General features: G+C 42.1%; 1 protein-coding gene across 1 annotated transcript in view; it reads right to left on the minus strand.

Moving 5' to 3' along the window:
• Positions 1 to 17976, minus strand: part of AKAP13 (A-kinase anchoring protein 13) — a 206499-nt gene that overhangs the window by 127882 nt on the left and 60641 nt on the right. The window contains exon 5 of the mRNA XM_036389369.2: positions 3904 to 4051. Coding sequence (XP_036245262.1) covers positions 3904 to 4051 — 148 coding nt within the window. The remainder of the gene's footprint in view (positions 1 to 3903; positions 4052 to 17976) is intronic.

Genomic DNA, 17976 nt, shown 5'->3' on the forward strand with positions numbered 1-17976 from the left:
GGATTTTTATTATTGGGTTGGGTTTTTTCCCAGTGGGGAAAAGAGCTGCTCTAGCAGAGAGACAAGAGATGAGGCTGCTGTCTTGCAATGAATGTTTCACTTCCCTGCTTTGCACAGATTTCCTTCACCACCACATGCAATCTGCTTGGCCTCAGTTACCTTCCCTACCCTGCAGAGACAGTGGGAAGAAAAAAATGCATTGAGATTATGGGAATCTCAGCTTCTGTAGGAATAAGGGCTTGTTGAAAAGCTCAGTTAATGATCAACACCAGGAGTAGAAGCATCTGTGACGTAAGAGGACATATCCATCCCCAACAGCACAAATTCAGCAGCCAACAACAGTTAACCACAGCAGCAGAGATGGTATCATGTCTCTACTTCCTTCCCTGCTCAGACTTTTGATGCTTTCTTAACACCCAAACTCCAGCGCCCAAGATTTTGCACTGAGATCCCCACTGGAGCAGTGGCAGTGCCATTACACCTCCACCTGCCACTTAATGCTGTGTCTGATACAACAATGCTGGAAATTGTGCTGTAGAACTACACAGTGCCTCTGGTACTGAGGAAAACTGCTTCCAATAGGGAGAATTTCAACCAGATGAATTGGAAATAGAAGAACTGTAACAGTGACAGTAAAGCCAACAGTTAAATGAGGTTTTGGTAGCTTTTCACTGAGACAAACAAATGCTTGCTTGGGTGATGTAACCTAGTGTGTCCTTAGGCTGGCAAAAGAAGTACTGAAAGCACACAAAACATCATCTCCTGGCTAATTCTTGAATCTCAGTAGCTAATTTTGACACTTCAAGTTATGACTGATCAGCTCAGATGAGAATATGTTTCTTACAAGGGGAAATTACCTTCCTTAATTTAATACAGCCAACAGCAGGGCAGGATAAATAACCCATCCCATTCTTCAGAGCAAGAGCATAAATACAAGTAAGTATTCTGTAATTTGAAGAAGTGATTAATCTGTATTTATCCACATCTTCAGGTAAAATAAAGCTGCTACCATAAAATTACAGTCAGAAGTCCTTTCTTTTACTCTGTACAGAAATAAAAGCTCACATTTGAACAGTATTACAGACTATATATATACAGTGTTTAAGACTGATGATAAAAAAAGCATAGGAAAGAAGCAGATTGTTCTAGTAATTATAGAAGATGCAGCAGTCATTTAATTCTGCAGTGATAAGCTTTTATTTAGGTAAAGTCTTTCAGGATATAGAGAATTTTCACATACAATGAAAATTTATGGGGTATTTTGACAGCTTATATTTCTATTCCATTTTCTCTAATCTTTCACCTAAAACAATTTTATGTTGTTAAGGTTTCTTTTCAAATGTGATTTTATTTGAAAGCTTTTCTAAAACATTCTGATTAATTTTGGCAGCAAATGTAATGAAATAATTTGTCTGTCTTTTACACTTCTGTACATCAAGAAACCCAATGAAAAACTCAAGAAACAAAAATTAAAAATGTGGGCTTGTTTTTACTTCAGCTTGAACAGAATTACTTCAACCCTTTCACCCCAGCTGCTGATGGACTTTATCTGAAGTCTCCTGGGGACCACATGAAATTTTGAGGACGTGGGGCAAGAATAAGGGAAGAACCTTGGAGTCCAGAAGGGATGCAGAGGAGGTTCAGGGAAGGCAGAGAGGCTCCTGAGTGAATCAGCCCTTCCCCAGTGCACCTGAGCTGTCCCCAGGAGCTGCTGTGCTCACAGGGATGAGCAACACTCCTTGCATCACAGGAACAAATGAAAGATGCTCAGAACTGAAGTAAAAGCTGAGATTTTTGGCTACAACTGTTTGCAGGAGTTTCCTTGCAGAACACTTGCTAAGTGCCCGGGCTGGGTGTCTGAACAAGGGCTGGTCTCACACACACTGTGTGCTGTTCATGGCTAATCCCTCCGAGGTCAAATAACGCTCTGAGTCACCACAGCCATTGCCAAGGCAACTGAGGAACATACAGAGTGTAAACACATGATTACAGATTCACTGTGCGTCCAGGAAGGAGGAGGAGGAGGAGGAAGAGCTGCACTGAAGTCAGTCATACTTCCACTGAAATCAGTGTAATCACTGCTGAAACAACGCTGGACAAATGCATGGGTGTCAGCAGAGGGGATGAAAAAAATCAGGCTTTTCCCATTTCTTGTTCTGCCTTTCCCCAACAATCTCTTCAGCACTGAAATATTTTTTTTCCTTAGGCAGTCTCACCAAAATGAGGTAGGAGCACAGATGAGGGTGCTATCCACATGGCTATTTTACATCTGAGATGTCACCTCTTCCTTGCACCACAGCCCTGGGCAGTGCAGGAATGAGACTACCTTTTTGAAAATTCCCTTAAAACTCTGTCTGAAACAAGCTGTATTTTGGGACAGCACCCATCCCGGTCCAACTTCACACCCCACAAGATCATGACTTTACTGGGTTAAAAAAAAAACCCACTAACAAAACAATCCATTATTGCTAAAGGAACAATTGAGAGAAATTCCCTCTTTTCCTTTTGAATCATGAACGGTGTCAGATTTCCCACTACCAGCACCAAAAGGAGCTGCAGGGAGCCCTCCCAGTGACTCAGGTACATCTGGGGCTGGCAGGACAGACAGTGCCCAGAGCATCACTCTGGTCCCACCTGGCAGCCACCTCCCTGGGCACATCCAGCACTGCTGCAAGGGCAGCAGTGATGGGAAAGAGTCGTTCCTGCCCGGAAATCCCATCCAGCAGGCTGGCTCCCACATGGGCTGGAGGGAACACTGAAGCTTTTCAGCTCCCTTCCTGGCACAAGCAGCCACAGCCCCGAGGGAGAGGTGAAGTCATTTTGAGCAGGGCTGGCAGAGCCCCACGCCCACCACACAAAAGCAGGGAAGGAGTCACCCCCTCTTGCTCTTCTGGGAGAAAATAAGCACTAATCTAATTGATTGCACGGGGCTCCAGTCATCAGTAGCCATAAAAAGGCTTCTCTTCCCAAGCCAACTGAACAACATGAACAGCACAAAAAGAGGAGGAAATGAAAAAAACTGAGTGGTCAACTTTTAGCTACTCATTCCCAAGAGAAAATAACTCCAAATTTTACTCCATGTGCATCTCTCACAAAACAATACTTAGGAGGTAGATGAAAAGACAAACCCAAGAAAAACACTTGATGGCCTGAGTTACACTGTGTGTAGTGAAAATGTCAGGCGTTTTTCTCACACTGGTAGCAGTGTGCTGCATAGCAACAAGTCAGAATGAAAGGTTAATGGTGAGGACTGCAGCCTGGAACACACTCATTCCCACGGTCCTGAAGTCACCAAAGGGAAATGCTGATTGGTTTTGTTTTGTTGGTGGCACAAAGGATAAAAACAGAGGTGGGCTTTCATGTGGAAACCCACCTCATCTGAACCAGCCATGGAAAGATGGCACTGAGCAGCACATCACCTGTACCGCAAGAGCTCCAGGAATGCTCTGCAAGCTGTGAGCTGAACAGGATTTAGGGAAAGGGTTCTATTTCACCAGGAAGACAGCAATGAACCTCAGTGAGTCAAGCACATGATGAGTGTAGCTAAGACTTACTGGGCTGTCCACCATTTGGGCAACAGCAAACTTTACAAATGTATCTTCTACCATCTTTGCTGCATTTAAAAGCTTTTTACTATGTGTGTGTGTAACTGTGAGTTTCTGCAATAGCATCTCATAGTTACATATTGAATAACTGCAATCTCAAAATCATATAATTCTAGTGAAATCAAGTAAGAGGTTTTTAAAAGGCAAAAGCAGTCATCCAAACCACGTGTTCTATTCCTTGTGAATGTGTAAATGAGGATAAAGATAACCAAGCAAAGAGCATTACATTCCAGTCCACTTGCAGTAACCAAATTTCACAGACTGATACACTGATATGCAAAGAAAGGCAATTGTTTACCAGGAGAAATTGTCTCCAGACTCCCAGGATTAATCTTTCTCGTGCTTGTGCAGTGTTGGACAGTTGATCCAGTGAAGACTAAATAAAAAACTACATCATCTTCAACTTTATCTTCCTCAGTCAGCTGCACTGTAATAACAGAGTCACCCTAGGAAAAAGGACAAGAAACAAGATTAAGTTTACATGACCAAGAAGTGCATAATCTAAAATGAAATTACTCTTCCTACAAGGTTCACACTCTCCATTCATACACTCCTTTCATAGGGCTCAATGCCCATCCTAATTTTCAGATATGCAAGTCAACCTCAGTGCCAAAGCCAGCCAACATCTAGGAAACACACTGACTGCAACTCTAGAGAGAGACATGTAGAAATATCCAGGGTATTTTTAAAATAACAACTTAATATGGTAAAATCACACCAAGTCTGACAAAGATGTGCACACCCCACACAGGGGTTTTTGTACAGACACACACACACACACACATATATAGACATATATAACACTATATATATATAAAATATATATCAGAATATAGACACACATAACAGAAATGAGATAGTGGCCAAAATTGCCTCTGCCCTCAGAAATTTGAGAAAATGCCCTAATTCTTGATTGAGCACTCAATTTCCCCTGTCCAAGCCAGCACTGCAACCATAGATCCAACCTGATCACTGAACACATCTCTCATCCACAATCCATAAATACACAAAGGTACCAAAGTTTCATATCAACTGAGATTTTTTTTCCTACCTTCCTTACAAAGACACACTAACTGTAGTGCCACAGACAGCTCTTCTCACTCATCATATAAGCTCACGCCTTGGTGAAAAGATCTGTATGTTACCAAATACAGCAGTTCTTCAAGCCTTGAGAAGAAACCTCTCATGATCTGTTGGTTAAACTCTCCTGCTTAGTATTATGGAGGATTTAGTTCAGTATCTCAGCATATTTTATCATTTAGCTCATCTTGGCTCTCAGGGAAAATTATATTTATAAAGGGCGCACACGGTTATCACAGTTAACCCAGCAAAGGGTACAGTAAATACACCTGAAATTCCTACATCTGCATGGGAAAGAACAGGGGCAATATGAACCAATTTCAGTATTCCATAGGGAAGGAAAAGCAAGGAAAGAGAATGTTTTACAGTTACTGCAGAACTAAGTGAAGCGTTTTCATTTGATGAAAAAATCGTAATCGACTCATTTAGGTAGGAAAAGACCTCCAAGAGCATCAGGTCCATTTGTTAACCCAGCACTGTCAAGCCATCACTAAACCACATCCCCAAGTGCCACATCTACACATCTTTTAAATGCCTCTGGGGTCTCCCCATGCTTTGTTTATTAGCCTGAAAAAATTATATAAACTACAAGATACTGAGAACAACAGTCTGTGATGTGACCTTCTGTCCGTTGTCTGTGGAGATCAGAACCAGGTGGATGCTCCAGTTTTACAGAGCAGCTGTGGCTGCCAGCTCTGCCACCACCTCACTGAGCATATGGCTACAGCTGCAAATCTGGAAAAGATTTTATTATTATTATTATTGTTATTGCAGATTATGTAATTCTGATTTGCATATTCAAGAGAATACACATGTCATTTCCTTTAAAACCTCCTCCTTAAAAGGTTTCATCCCTTCTCTTTGTCAGATACAACTGTTGTAGACAATTCCCAGGCTTCCAGGCCCTCCCGTCTATCGCTTCCCACGCTCTGCCTCACGTCTCCCTCAGCTCCTTTCACGTTTCCTCCTCCAAATTCGTGTCCATTTCTCCCCTGATCCGGCCCATCTGGCACCTCCTGCCAGGGGCAGGACTGCACCTTGTTTTATACAAACAAGATTTTGTGGGGCAAGTTCACGACCAGCCACTGGTCTTAAAATCAAATGTGTGGGTCAATGCTGTGACACAGGAAAGAAAACCATAAATTCAAAAAAAACCCTTAGAGTTTTTGTGAAGTGTATTTTGTATTTTTTAGAGGTTGCAGAGTTACAAATGTAAATTTTAGGAAGGTCTCATGTGATAATATCAGACCAGACTTCCAGCTGGGGAGGAAGGAACCATGTAGCAAAAGTCTATCTTGTATCGAGTCAGTGTTAAAATAAAAACAGGTGCAAAAAGAAATAAATCAAGCTTTAAATTCAAGCATGACCAGTTCACATGCTGAGTTGAAAACTAAATATTCCATTTCAAGCAAATGGATCCAGATTTGAGCTGATGTTCAAAAAAAACAAAAGCTAGAGTTTTAACCTACAAACCCTTTGTGCTTTGTTTTTTATATGTGTCTTTGTTCAAACCATTTCTCCCTTAAGGCATGAACATACAAAGTACTTAAACAGATTTAAAATGCAGGTGACACTTCAGAACATGCACCAACAGCACTGAGTGTTTAACGCAGTATCTGTTAAAAGAGATTTTTTCTTTTATTTAACTCTGAAGTACAGCTAGTCTAATTTTTGTGAAATCAAAGCAAATTGACAGAGTTTTTGTGAGAAGGCACCTGTCTATCCATGCAAACTACTTACATTTCTAGGAAAAACAATTTAATTTGCATCAGTATTGCAAATGACAATTTGTATATTTAGTTATTCACAGAAAACCTAGTAAATAGATGTAAGAAACCCCAACACCAGAGGTTCCACATAATCTGAAATCTAAGCTGGAACTTAAACATATAGCTGGACTTACTTGACTTGATACCTGACCTAATTTTGAAGGTGGAAGGTGGTCAGACCAGTGACCTCCAGATCTTTCCAACCCACTCATTCCACTCCTTAGATTTTAATTCAGCTCATTTCAGTTATTGTTTAAGTCTAGGGAGAGCACAAATTATCATCCGCTGGTATCAATTTAAAAGGTTCTTCAGCTGTGTCTAAGCAGCACTTCACGGTGGGAGGGTCTCCACCACCCTGCTCCCGCCTCTTCTGGAGGATCCTTCAGCAGAAACTGTGGAACACTGAGCATCTTATTTACTGGATTTTTTACTTTAATTTTTAAGTTGTCTCCCTGCAGGTATCACCTGAGCTAACTCGGTCACTGTGGTGGTACAGGTCACCCCCAGAAGTAAAAAACCCTCCTTCTTCAACACACCTCTCTACCTCCCAGTTACTGACAATTTCATTGTTCACTGCCAATTTTAATTTGATTTTTAAGTTATTCAAACAATGTATTTATTTGGAAAGGAAATAATACTCAGAACAAACCCCGCTCTTTCCAAGATTTTTGGACTTAAAGAAAATCAGTTACAAATGCAGCCAAATTCCTCCAACCCACATAGAAGACTTTCCAATAGCCCTACTGCATTCAGCCTCCAAAAACATTTTAATTGAAGTATGTTTACCTTTATTCATTTAATATTGTCCAAAAAATGTCATCTGTTCAGGATCACTGCCACACAAGGTGGTTATTATAACCCTTCTTTCATCCCAAATGGCTAGAAATGGGAGGCCAGCCTGCCAATATCCCTTTGGTGAAAGTACAGACAGATCAAAGCCATTCTCTGGAATGCTCCAACAAATAAGAATAATTTAATTTCAAAACTAGTTTGGATCGACTAATATTTACTTGGCTTAAAGCCCATTGGAAATGAAAACATTCCATCGTGGTCCATTCATGAAAGAGGCCACCCTGTCCCTTGTCTGGATCTGAAAAATCCCTAGTCTCAGATGTAATGGGGTGTAAAGAAGGTGGATGGGGCTCTTTCCTATACACATATTCCCTTTTCCAAACCACAGGGAGAAAGCAGGTCTGCCTCACCATGGGACAGGTGCACTGGAAAAGCCAAGCCTGACTTTGAGCTTTAAACTAGAAAAGAACATAGGAAGGGATTTTAGAGTGGCCCATCTCTGAAGATTTGGCAGCAGAAATACAATTATCTCTAAAAAGGCCCAAATGCTGTTTGTCAGCATGATTTGCTGCCATTAGCACAACTCCACCTTTTTTAGGTAGTAGCTCTTCCAGCATTTGTGGGTGGTATGTAGGCAAAGCACAAACAACTCCAAGTAAACCTGTTAAAATGGACTATTTACCTTCAAAGGCTTTTTTTTTAATAGATGACCTCAGCAATATTTGGAAGTGGCAATAAAGTAAACAAAACCTTTAAGCTCAGAAGAATTAAGATCAATTATGTTGTCACCTGAAAAATACTATCCACCTTCCAAAAAGAAAAAATGGTTGTAAGCATATAAAGACATCTATCTTTTCCACTTCAAGCCTTGGAAAGGTGTCTGCTTTCGGGGAACTGGTCATCATTTGGGACCATGGAAACAGCCCTGGCAAATGCAGAATTCCAGATTTTAGGATGAAAACCATGAGTTTAGTTGGCAGTAGGGAAGATTCCCCAAGGGATATCAGCTCTACGAGAAACAGGTACACTTGTCAACAATATACTGAAAAAGGGAAAAAATATTCTCAACATGCTAGCTAACAAATTTTAACATTTCTGAAAACAAAAACGACAACAACAAAACCACACTAAAAAACCCCAAACAAACAAAACAAAAAACAAAAAAAACCCCCACCACATACCAAAAACCCCCCCAAAAAACCCCAAAAGGCGAGCTGTACTTTTGTAGCTGAAGCATTTAATTTCTAATCTGGGTTTTCCCCCCATGGTTCATACTGGGAATTTTAAAGAACATTACTTAAGCCGCTAACCACCCACTGATCTCCACACACGGAATCTAAAAGTACTTATGAAAATTAAGTGTGCGTTAGATGGCACTACTGCAGCACTCTATTGTTACTTTAACAATCTTCTTTTCATGAGAAAACACCAACAACCAGTAATCATTAATTTATTCTACCCAGAAAAGCAAAATGCAAAAATTGCTGCTGACCATTGACAGCAAACTGTGTCTGTGTCCTCATGCAGCACAAACCTACTGAATGGGAAGTGCATGGGTTAGATGGGTTGGAGATTCACATGAAGGAAAGAAAGCTTTTCTCCCTAGGTATTTCCTTCTAAGAGCTGTAGATTTTGGGTTTTGTAGATATGATGCTTTATGAAAGAGGCTGGATTAGACGAGTAAATGTAACCTGTCATTGTAACAAGTTCTGTTTTGTTTCCGCTACTCATAACATGAATCAGGCCCTGGTTGAGTCACTGCTTTATTGCATTTTTGCTTCTTCCCCTTTGGGAAGCCCTAAACTGCTCCCAGGAGAGCTTCACCATACCCAGTACAGCACAAAATCACAGCTGTGGTTTCTTCCTCCTCCTCCTGCAGTTCAGGCTCTTTGGTACCTTTATTTATTAATTTTTAGATGGAGATGGACTCGCTGTTACCCCAGCTAGTGCTTGACACAGAGTACCCAGGATCAGGCTGGAATTCCAGCAGGAGGCAAGTCCTTTCACATCCCTGTGCTTTGAGTTTCCCCATCAATGAAATGAGAATCATGGTCCAAACACTGAATACTTTTCATCCAAATGGCTTTTAAAGAACAGCTGGCTTTTCAATCACATGACGTTTTCTTTGGAAAAGGTGCAGCACTGACAATAATTAAGCTAGACAAAATCAAAGGGAAAGTTGAGACAATTCCACCTCAAACTGAGAACTGCAGAGGAGTCTGAAAGCAGCTGGAGCATGGAAAAGGGAACTGCAAGGCACCTTTAAAAAATGTAGCAGAAATCATCAAATAAGGAAAAAAGTACAATATAACTGTTTAGATGCTCAGTGATCCATTACCATCTAGCTCTGTCAGTACACAACAAGATCAGCAGATAAACATTTGCTCCCAGACAGTTCCCATATCTCAACTGAGTACCCTGGAAGGTCCCTCCCATCTAAGGTTACTTTGGGTTGGTGCAAACTTGTGCTTAAACCCTCGGAGAATGACATCTGGAAAGGACACATGGACATCCCCTTGCAGAACAAAACCATGTGCAGCCACACGGGCTCCTGACTGCAAAAGGAAATGGGCGTTCGGACAACTATTTTTAGAGCAAACATGACAGTGCTCTCATCTCCTGGAATAACCCTTTTGATTGAGAAAGGCTTAGATCCCAGTTTTTCCAGGTCTGAGTAAGTGTTCCAGCCACTCAGCTGTGACACAGCCCTATCACTGCCGGCTCCAAAAACCACAGAATGCTCTTCTTCCATGGCAAGAAAATAACCTACACCCACCAAACTCTTGCAGGCTGCTATTCCCAGGTTAACAGATGAACAGCTCACACTTGAGGGGCACAATCTGTCCTACCTCCAAAACACCCAGCTGAGTCCCCTTCCCTCTCTGAGTTTGTCAGTGGATCTCAAATGCCTCAGCCTGGAACATCCATCCCCTTGTCCAGATGTGGCCATTTAGCCTGCAAGCTCCCAGCACACGGATAGAAAAGGAAGGGACCATGGGAGGAGGTCAGAGGTATCTCTTACAGCAAGATAACAGCAATTATTACAGGCATCCTCAATTTCACCACTATGGATGGACTCAGAGGAGCACTTAGTGGGAAAAAAAAAAGAAGTCACATCAAACACAGCTCATTCTGCAGAACTCCAGGCCCCAGGAACAAAGGTAGGGCTGTAAAATGTGTCTGAACATGAGCAGCTCTAGAAATCCCCCCTCACCTGGAGATATTCCCCATGATTAAGGCAGTGACCTGGGTCAGGAGCAGGGAGAAAGATGGATGTCATTGGGGTAGAGTGTTGCAACCTCCTGCAGATAAAACCTTCAGGGAAAGACTCCAAAAATAAATAGAATGGCAAGCTGCCAAGTTCTGGGGCAGATTGTGTCCTTTTTCATAGTCAATGACTTCAAACTCCTTGATCTTAAAGCATGAAGCAGAGAAGTTTTCCTAATTAAAAAAAAAAAACCCAAAAAAAACCCAAAAACAAACAAAAAAAAAACCAAAACAACAAAAAACCACCCGCACAAAAGAAGACAACAAGAATGACTCCAGTGGTTTAAATAAAATATTTTTTTTTTAATCGACCTCCAAACCTAACCTTATTTCCTCTTTAAATTAACAGTAGTCCTATTATTTCTACCAGTGAAAGGTTTCAGGTTAACAGCACAGATACTGAGCACCTCTGTGATGAGAAAGTCAGATTTTGCAAAGCACTCTCTCATTCTTTGGAAAACACAATCACAGACCGTTCTGTCTTGCCCACAGGCCACCAAAAGAGCAGAATGATGGCAGATATTTTTCTGCCAGCCCACAGAGCAAATCAAGGTGATACCTCCTTCCATATTTCATTAACACTGCACTGAGCCAAGTGATCTCCTCTTCCAATAATAGCCACAAAGCCATGACTTGAAACAGACTACTTTCATTCCTCAAAGGTGAAAAAAGAATTTGGTCCAAAAATAAGATTAGCTTAGCACACTGATGGATAAAATGTTGACACAAGTACAGAGTCAAAAGACCATTTATTCAAGACTCTTAGGGCAAAAAAGAATTTGTGGGAAAACAAGGACATTTATGATAAACAGCCCTGAGCTGTTGCCTCCAGGCCCAAGCTGGCTCTCATGGATCCACCCTGGGTGCAACCTCTGCTGAAAAACACAGCATGGACACCTTCAACTTGCCTGTCTGCAGAGCCAACATTGTTAGAGCTGATTTATTAACACCATCTCACAGCCTCAACCACAGCCCAAGCCAGTCCAGGTGTCTAATCCTGCAGCAGGATTTGCTAGCAAAGAGATAAAAGGTTTGAGGAGGGCAAGGTGTGGATTTTCTACTCTGAACCAGCGTGAGCAGCACAAACTCCTGTGGAAATGGGTATGCTTCAAGAAATCCATTATTAGTGGCCCACATCCTTTGACAGAGCAGGTCTCTGTCAGCCTCCAAATCAATCATCCCCAAGATGAGTCTTTATTGAGTGTCAAGATGCTATTATAACCATTACACACATATTAATCCGTGCAGCTCAAAGGAGATCTCTACAGACTGCCAGCAGAAATCCATCAAAGTAACAGGATCTCGTTAGTGCTGAGAGAGACACATGATTTATCTTCATGCAGAGATCATCCTGACATGCCACTCTGCTAGCCAGAGCCAGGCAGGTTATTAGATTGGGCTGTTAATAGCTGATTTAGCTGTACCACTGCCTCAGCACAGGGCTCCACGTGCTCTGCAGCACTCAGAGTGCATCAGCTCAGTGCCAGCCCGTGCTCCACACAGACAGCCCTCACAAAACCAAACAGCCAAGGTCATTTCTAATAATTTCTGGCATGCACAAAAACGTGGTAAAATTAACAGTACAATTATAGCAGCAAAATGAAACTTAAGGAGAGAAACAGAAAGGATAAGAAGAGTGCCATTCACCCTTTTGTGCTAAATGTAAACACCCAGGGAAAAACTGCAGTGGGGACTTTATTGTTTTGGTGGATTTTGCAGTTTAGTAAAGAAAATATCAATTTAATTTTCATTTATTCAGGCAGTTTAGTGTTAGCCATGTTATCCACTTAAACAACTGTGCACTTTCTGGCCTGAATAAGCAAGTATTGACAGTAACCTCAAGCCTCTTCCACCACAAACCCTGTACAGCTCTGGTATAGAGGAGGTGTAGATGTACACAAAAGCAGTAACACATTGGGGTTAACTTTAAATTATGCATGTCTCCATGTAATGTCACAATGAATACAAAGACAGGACAAAAGAAGGTGAAATTTCTTCGCAGCAAAATGTCCCCTCCAGTACCACCCAGTTTCTACAAGTACTGGTCTTTCAGGCTTTTTTTCTGAAATTCTGGAAACTACTTCAATCAGTTCCTAGAAAAACACACCCAAACTGATGTGAATGTCTTGCTCTGGCCTCATCCTAAAGCCTCTTCATTACATTTACGAGAACCAAAGCAGGTAATTTTATAACCTGCTGCTTGAGTGATTGATAGTGTTTCCTACTAATTGCCCATCTAGCAATAACAACAAAATTGCAGTGCTTAGGAGCAATAGCAGGCAGCCTGAATGTGTGCAGCGACTAAGAGGAATCAGCTACTCTCTTGGCACCAGAAGGATGGAGAGAGTCACAATTCCTGGAAGATAAAGTACATATGATGACATATTATTAGAAGCAATCTTCTACCACTGTAGTATTTTCACAAACAGCCTTGGGGTGTCTTAAAGAAAACCAAAAGCAAAAAAAAAAAAAAAAAAATCAGGTTTGAACACTTAAGATCCAAAATCAGAAGAGAGCTGAAGGATGGCTTTTTCCTGGTACTTCAGCCTCCTCTACAGTACAGCAAAACCTTCAGAGAGACAGAGCTCAGTGTGTTCCAGAGCACTCATTTTCCTGCCAGCTGCAAAATATCCTCGCCAGTCTTTAAATTTTTCACAGCTACAGTACTTAGAGCTACTGCAATGACTGAGGCACTTTTTAAAGTGACATTTTTGCCATTAGAGAACAGAAACCACTATAATCATTACCTTACTGATGAAGTAAGCCTCCCCAACCATAACTGCAGACAGGTGAAACTTTTGTAATGTTTAAAAGAAACACTTTAAAACGTCAATACAAACACAGGCAGCCCTGAAGATGTGTCCTGCGACAGAACTGCCACTTGATGGCACTGCACAGCATCGAGCTACAGTGATTAACAATTATTTTATTTTCCACTTAAGCACAATATGGAATTGCTTTACTGAGCCAGGCAGAGGACAAGCACTTGCAGGGACACCACATCCAACACAGCCTTTGGGAGCACTGCAGGCAGAGTGCAGGGGATTTGGGAGGCTATGTGAAATTTTGGCTTTGTGAAATCAACATCTTTATGAGCACTGCTCTCACATCAGCTTTGCTGTCAGAGCTGCCTCTAGCTGAACAAAATGACTGTCAGCACTTTGGTACAGGAAATACAGCAGGGGCATGTATCCTGAGGAATGACATGGGAAATGTGTTTGTGCATTCTAAAGGTAGCATAAGAATACATCCCACAGTGGAACAGTAGTTGAAGAGTATTTTTGTTCTCTTAAACTCAAATGCAGACCTCCATTGCTTATTCCTCCTGAGAAGAGAGGAAGCAACACTGTCAGTGATGCTGGGGATGGGACACCATCTCTTGGGTCTGTCCAGGTACTCCCAGCTCATCAGCTACCACAAGAAGTAATGAATCCCAAACACAGAGTCCAAGACACGTACATAATCTCACCCAACTTTAATATAACTCCTAGTGTGATAATATAAGGATTCCTTCTGCAGTTTCAGAAAGCAGGAGGAAGCAATCTAACAGCTCCCCAAAAGCAGATCATTGTCTCTGCTTTCCCACCCCTACCAGCTGTACCAGCTCTGGCATCTTCTGCAAGTCATATTAAAGTTCACAGCAAAGTAGTGGTGAGTTAAGGGCAGAATTTCAGAGCAGTGCTCCAGACTTCAAGCCAGACTGTTTATTGTTTACCAGCACTTTCACACCCACAAAACAGGATCACAGAAGAAAAGTTCAAATAGATAATGAGGGGAGGAGGGCTTTGAACCCATATCCAGCACTTTTAGCTTCAGACAATTTGGAAGAAAGGTTGAGAAAAGGCCTCTGAGCTGCAATTTAAGCAGCAGCTTCTCCTGGAGGAAGATGCTGCTGATGGTCTGGCAGCCTCATCCAACTTCTCCAGGCAAAGCTGCCTTCAGTAAATGCACAAAAGTCACCATTTCACCCACAGCCCTATGCTAACATCACACAAACCTCATGAGCTAGTCTCTCTTAAGAGGAGCAAGCCAAGCAGTCAGCCTCCCAATAACCAGACTGAGCAGAAGTCTGAGCTGGGGTGTGACAGAACCCAGAAGCAGCAGCAGGGAGCTTGCCAGGGGACGTTGCTGAGCTCAGGTGGCAGCTGCCAGACACCCATTTCCACAGAAGGGATGGCTTCCTGCATGATGCAGACCAGAGTTTGGGAAGTGGAGGATGAAAGGAATCTAAATCAAAGATCTGAGTGACAAAAACTTAAAAGATGAGGTCAAGCACAGTTTAGTGAGGAAAGTATTTTGCCTGGAGAATTAAAGCAGAGCCAGACAAGCTGCAATATACTCCTCTCAAAAAAAATCAGTTTATTCAGGCGCCCCAGCTGACTTTCTTAAAACCAACCAAGCAGCAGGTTCTTCCACAAGTAATGCAAGCAAATATTTTATTTGTAAAAGGTGCTCAGAGGCCTCCACTCATTCATTACTCAAAGACATTCTGAAGGTAGGGCAGAAAGCTAGTTTGTCATTAAGAAGAAATCAAGTACCCAACAAATAAAAGACAAGAGGTTTATCAGATCCTCTCACCACAGAGCTGAACTAAACATCAAGGCTGGCTGTCCTCTTGCCTAAGGACCTTGAGAGAAGCAAAAACAGGGCTTCTGTATAGTGACTTTCGTGAGAAATTCCCACATCAAAAGCATGTGTGGTATGTTCTCCTTTTTCTGCTGGACTGACCTCAGATACTCAGGCATCTCAGTGGCCTTTGTCACCATACATGCCACTAAGCAAACAAATTCTGCTTTAGTAGAAAAGTAACTTAAGCACAGCTGCCAACCTCATGACAGCATCTTACTGTAGAACTATAAAAGTATTTCATTTTGTCCTTTTGTCCCCTTGGCAGAGATTTCTGAAGAACATTAATCATATATCACACAACAGCAACACCTGAGGTAAGAAGCCAGATGTGAGGCACACACAGGTACAACACCTCACTGCACTCAGGGAGCCACAGCACTTGGGACAGACACTGCTGCCACAAGCCTCAAAACTCTGTATTGGGAACTTTTATCTTCAATTCTTTAATATTAACTCAGAAGGTGGGGGGGGGTTTAAAGCATGAACATCAGAGGGTGTGACAATTGCTTTTCTCAGGAATACACAGTGCACTTCAGTAGGGCCTCATTCTATATGAATACGTAAGTGGGGGGAAAATATTACGAGCATTATCCTTTTTTTCAGTTTTAGATTAAAGCAGGACAAACTGGGATATTTACAGGAGTGGTTCATTCATTAACAGAAGAGGACCTACTGTACCCAAACCCCAGGTTATATTAAGAGAGGGTCAATGCATTCTTTCTGAGGCTTTTGAAGTTCATACTTCATTAAGCTGCAAGACATTTTGCCTTGGAAGTGGGAGCTCTCATCTCTATCAAAAAGTCTCCTTGAGAAACTCTGCAGGTTACACAGCTCCTAAGTGGCAGTTTAGACAAGAGACTCCATCCACAGACCCGATTAAAGACCAAAGCCAATGGCAGCATTTTTATCAATTAAGTGTTTGCCCTCTCATGCAATCACCAGTTATGACACATTTGGGTTTGTCACTCCAAATAACGTGGGCACACCTTAGACAAACCATGCAGAGGAGGAGTGCTGTGATTTAAAACAAGTTTGTTCCTTTTAATCTAAAAGGAAAAAGGAAAAAAAGTTTGCAGCAATACATCATGCTTCTCCAGCTGCTAATCTTTTCCATTTCACACCCACTGATCATTATCACCATGAAAAAATATTCCCGTCTTAAAGGCAGATCTAAGGTTGTAACCTTGGTTGCAATCAAGAGTAGATGAGATTAATGTTTCCCAACGTTTCCCTGCATGTCACCCCAGTGCTTTTCCAAAACATTCATACCCAAATACTGCTCTCCAGTCATTTTTCTAAAAAAAATAACCCCAAACCAACATTGATTTCAGAGATGTAGGAGATGTGACTGGGTTACAAAAATGATCAATAATTCTACAGAGACCCCAGAGCTAGCAAAGGCTGAAATCAGAAGCTGTGCACATCACTTTTGAAGGGAGATTTTCTGGACACTCTTATGCAGCTGAAGACACAACCTTGATCAATCTTTCACGCGTACTCCATATTTACTAAAGTTTGGGTGGAAATAAGGACGTGGCTTGTGAGCCTTGATCCTCTTGTAATTAAATCTCCTGCTGAATAATCTGATGGACTCCCAATTAATGATAATGTTTTTAAAAAGATCAACACTTCATATTTGCACTTTCCCATGGATGTTAGCAACAGTGGAGTTTAATCATGACTAATGTAAACAATCTCATCTATAAAGAGAGAATTGATGAATCACAACAATAAAATTACCACCTAATAATACACTTCCATTGTTCAGAGCATTGTTAATCCTTTTTTTTTCATACTCCTAGATGATCTGGATATTCCAATACAACAGTGACAAGAGCCAGGAAGTACCTTGCAATGCTGAAGTTGAAATTTTGACTTTTGGTGGTAGGGAGATACAACTTTTATAAAAACATGACAATCACTGAGGTCACTGCAAGCACGTAAAAAAACCAAAGAAAACTGAAGTTTGTGACTTCTCACCTCCCATCCTCCTGTTCCACCCAAGGCCTGCCAGTAAACAGAACAGCCTGGTCCTTCAGCTTTGAGACCCCAGGCTCCCTGAGCACAAAGGCCCAGGCAGACCCCAAGTAAGGTCTGAAACGCTGAACTGCATCCTCTACAGTGTGCCTGATAAGAACTCCCATATCAACAGGATGGCACCAGAATACAAGAGGGATGTGAGTAAAGTTAGTTTTGGACTGAATCCAGTGTCTGTGCATCAATAAAGATGTTCCCAACTGCAGTCTGAGGCAGATAACCAAAGGACTGCCTGGCTACAGGCACCCTTTTTTTAGCAGCTGAAAAAATCAATGCATCGTGAGGAAGTGAGTTTGAACATTTTTATTACAAATTCACCCCACAATATTCAGCCACAGGCTCTGCTAAGTCCCACCACCCTTTCTAAATGCAATTCCATGCTGACATTGGTAGGGATGGGGGAGCTGCTTGCCCCCCATCCCACGTGAGCACCAGCACCACTCTATCGCACCCGAGCTAAATTGGGGAACACTTCCCTGCCCTATCTCTCCTGGCACCAGCTCCTCAGCCCCATGACTGCACTGCTGGGAGCAGCTCCCAGGGCCAGGAGAGCTCCAGACACAGCTCCTTAGTGGAGGTAACAACAGCTCTGGGTGACATATACAGTGCTCCTGGGGGACAGGAGCCAGCTGTTGGCAGAGCAAAGGAGCAGCAGCTGTCCCAGCACAGACCTGCAACAATGCTGAGCTCCAGCTCCTGGCAACCTCATCAACAAGAGAACAATGAGGCAAGGATGAAATGAGGCACTGAATCACAAAAACACAACACTCATTATTACAGGATATGTTTTCCACCTT

This window comes from Molothrus ater, chromosome 13, assembly GCF_012460135.2.
Source record: "Molothrus ater isolate BHLD 08-10-18 breed brown headed cowbird chromosome 13, BPBGC_Mater_1.1, whole genome shotgun sequence".
NCBI lineage: Eukaryota > Metazoa > Chordata > Aves > Passeriformes > Icteridae > Molothrus > Molothrus ater.